Genomic DNA, 3,217 nt, shown 5'->3' on the forward strand with positions numbered 1-3,217 from the left:
AGCGCACACGACAGCATCGGCAAACACATTGTAAAGGCACCACTTTGGCATGGCCCATGGCAAGTCGTGGTACAGCTCACGGCACGTCAACATGAGGTTGAAGAAGGTGCGAGCAATGTCGCGTCTAACGCGAACACAATACACGTCGACATCAACCGCTGCCTCCACCTGTGCGTCAACTGTAATTGGCGGCGGCACAAGCAGCTGCTCTGCAACCAGCGCCCACTCGCTCGCGTGTACACTCATTTTGCTTTGGATGGCGGGGGTGCTGGCGAGGTTTCTAGAGGTTTGGAGTGCTTGAGGCTTCGAGGGACGGTAAATGCGCGTTCGTGTGACTGTAAGATGCTTTGTGTAAATCGAGAGAGGAGGTAGTCTTCTGTGCCTTTGCGGAGGGGTGCACCACAGGGCAACAGCGAGCGCGGTGCGGACGATCGCCTGTGTGCCTGCTGACTTGCTGAGGCTGTTACGAGGTTCTTGAGGTTGTTACAGCAGTGTTGTTCGCTCAGCTGCTGTGGTTGTTGTGGTTGTCCTTCTTTGGCAGATGAATGAATATATCTTTAAACAATTTTCTTCAAACAACCAGTGAGCGCACTCACGCAAACAACAACAACCACCTTCTTCTTGCCCGACCACAGACGCACTCCGCCACACCCACTCCAGCACTCCAACCTCAACGTCTCAGCCTTCCAGCCCAGCCCAGCATCCCCAAAAGCCCCCCTTCCAGTCTTCGTTTCCACATCGAAATGAAGCGCCGCCACGCTGCCAGATACATCCTGGACAGTGATGAAAGCGACGAGGATGAGACGCTGACTGACCCGGCAAACAACAGCAGCTCTTCGGTGTTTGCCACCGGCACCACTACCAACGTAACGAGCGCCACACCAGCGCGGACAGCATTAACGTGCTCTCCCTCTCCCCCTCCTCTTATACCTCTGCGTGTCTTGAGGATAGCATTGGTAGCGAAGAAGAAAAAGGACGCTGTTTCCAGTTCTGGTCCTGCCTCGACGGCCGCTGAGCACGGTGTTTGGACAACCTCTCGGATCAAGCAGCCCACGCTGACCAATGTGCAGCTACTCGCAGGCTCAGGAGGAGCGAGAGTCTCTGTGCGGCCTCACATTCAAACAACGCAGAGTCCCAACACCATCGTGCCATCGGCACGCTCACCAGGCTCAGCGAACCGGGTTTGTTCAGTTCCGCTGGCGATGGCACCATCAGCCAACATGTCGCCATTGCCACCGCCCACGTTTCCAGCAGCACAGACACCTACACCAGCGCGCCGGGAACGCACCGCATGGGGACCGCTCAGCCAAGAGGATCACGCAGGCAGCACATCGAATGCCGACGCCTTTTCTCAGCAAGGTCACGCACACCACGCGGCACCACCGTCGTCGCTCTCGAAGGAAAAACAACAGCAGCAACAGCAACAAGATCAGCAGCAGTTGCACGGGCGCACATTGCCACCGCCCTCGCCTGATTTCGGAGTGCCAACAGCCCGTGGTGCGGAGGCTTACGCACCCACGCGTGTGTTCGAGTGCCTGTTCTGCACTTTTACAACCATACACCAAGATGGACTCGCCAATCACCGATGCATCGACCATCGGCGTCGCAGCCCTGCGCCCGTTGTTTCAGCACGTGCTACTTTACCGCCAACAACGCACAAACCATGCTTGATGTTGTCATTACCACAACCGCAACAGCCGCGACAACAACAGCAGCAGCAACAACAACGCCCAACTTCAACCACACAGCAACAGCAGCAACAACAACAACAACAACAACAACAACAACAACAACAACAACAACAACAACAACAACAACAACAACAACAACAACAACAACAACAGCAACCACAACCGCAGCCGCACTTCCAGGCAAGGGTCGCATCTGTGGATCAGATGCATGCACGCATGCAAGCGCTGGAGTGCAATCTCTGTGCTTTCGAGGCCATGGGCCCAGCCGAGCTGTCCGCCCACAAACAGCTTGTTCATAAATGCATCAATCTGCCCCAGCAGCTTCCGCAAGCGCCAAGTCCACCGGCACCATCCGCGCCACCATCGCCGTCATCGTCACCCCCGTTGTCGCCACCGTCGCTGCAACACGATGGTGATGTGGAGGTGGAGGTGGCCATGGGCTTGAGCAAGGATTCGCCTGTCCCACGAGCACAGGCCGGCTCCATGCCTGCAGGCGGTTCCATTGCTGATAGCGTGAAGGCGCGTGTACGGCATAACAAGACACCTCATAAACCTGAACGCCAAGGCCGAGGCCGACACAAACGCCAGAGGCGACAACAGGACCAAGATGTGCCTTCCACTATTCCATCCTCATCCGCAACAGCTTCATCACACTCGCCATCATCTTCGTCTTCTGTGCTGAAGGCCGCAACTCGCACCAAGCTCGCCGCACCCACGCGCCGCCAGCCTCCCCTGAAGCACAGGACGACGCGCCGTCAGGCACAGAAGCAGACGCAACAGCAGCATCAGCGCGGCAAGAGCCACCTTAAGCAGAGGTCAGCTCGCAACACTCGCAACACTCGCAACACTCGCAACACTCGCCACACTCGCCACACCGGCAACAAGGCGAAGGTGCAGGCAACAGCACGCAAGCGCTTCAAGTGTGATGAATGCAAGTACAAGACAGCTTACAAGGGACACCTGACAAGACATCGGCGAGTACACACGGGTGAGAAGCCATACAAATGCGAGCAATGCGAATACAGCGCCTCACTGCGGCAAAATTTGCTGAAGCACATGGAGCGGTGGCACCCAGATACAAGGCGGTACAAGTGTGACCAGTGCAGCTTCAAGACAGCCCACAAGAAAAACCTTGCAACACACAAGCTAAGACACACGCGTGGGAAGCCATACAAGTGTGACCACTGTGAGTACAGGGGCTTTTGTCAAGCTGACGTCTCGAGGCACGTGACACTCAAGCACGGCTGAGGGGACAGTGAGGTGACATGTGCGTAGCAGCTGTGATGTTGGCGGCAATGATCACGATGGCTTGCAGTGCAAATTCTTCACGTCACAACAACAACACCAACAACAACAACACCACCACCACCACCACCAACAACAACAACAGCAGCAGCAGCAGCAGCAGCAGCAGCAGCAACAACAACAACAACAACACGTGCGAACGGGTCTTCGAGCCAAGTACAACACCACCACCACCACCACCACCACCACCAACAACACCACCACCACCACCACCACCACCA

General features: G+C 56.3%; 3 protein-coding genes across 3 annotated transcripts in view; 2 read left to right on the forward strand and 1 right to left on the reverse strand.

The window, feature by feature from the left end:
* PTSG_09171 (uncharacterized protein) overlaps positions 1 to 529 on the reverse strand; it is a 3,023-nt gene extending 2,494 nt beyond the window's left edge. Inside the window, exon 1 of the mRNA XM_004989368.1 lies at positions 1 to 529. This exon is cut by the window's left edge and continues 2,494 nt beyond it. Coding sequence (XP_004989425.1) covers positions 1 to 246 — 246 coding nt within the window. The 5' untranslated portion in view covers positions 247 to 529.
* Positions 530 to 582: 53 nt separating this feature from the next.
* PTSG_09172 (uncharacterized protein) lies at positions 583 to 1,474 on the forward strand (the record flags this gene model as incomplete). Its single annotated transcript, XM_004989369.1, has 2 exons — positions 583 to 901; positions 1,168 to 1,474. Exons 1-2 carry the CDS (start codon positions 744 to 746, stop codon positions 1,472 to 1,474), a joined length of 465 nt encoding a protein of 154 aa, XP_004989426.1. The 5' UTR covers positions 583 to 743.
* Positions 1,475 to 1,566: 92 nt separating this feature from the next.
* PTSG_09173 (zinc finger protein) lies at positions 1,567 to 3,107 on the forward strand (the record flags this gene model as incomplete). Its single annotated transcript, XM_004989370.1, has 2 exons — positions 1,567 to 1,632; positions 1,845 to 3,107. 2 exons carry the CDS (start codon positions 1,567 to 1,569, stop codon positions 2,937 to 2,939), a joined length of 1,161 nt encoding a protein of 386 aa, XP_004989427.1. The 3' UTR covers positions 2,940 to 3,107.
* Positions 3,108 to 3,217: the final 110 nt, after the last annotated feature.

This window comes from Salpingoeca rosetta (assembly GCF_000188695.1).
Source record: "Salpingoeca rosetta unplaced genomic scaffold supercont1.29, whole genome shotgun sequence".
Classification (NCBI taxonomy): domain Eukaryota; class Choanoflagellata; order Craspedida; family Salpingoecidae; genus Salpingoeca; species Salpingoeca rosetta.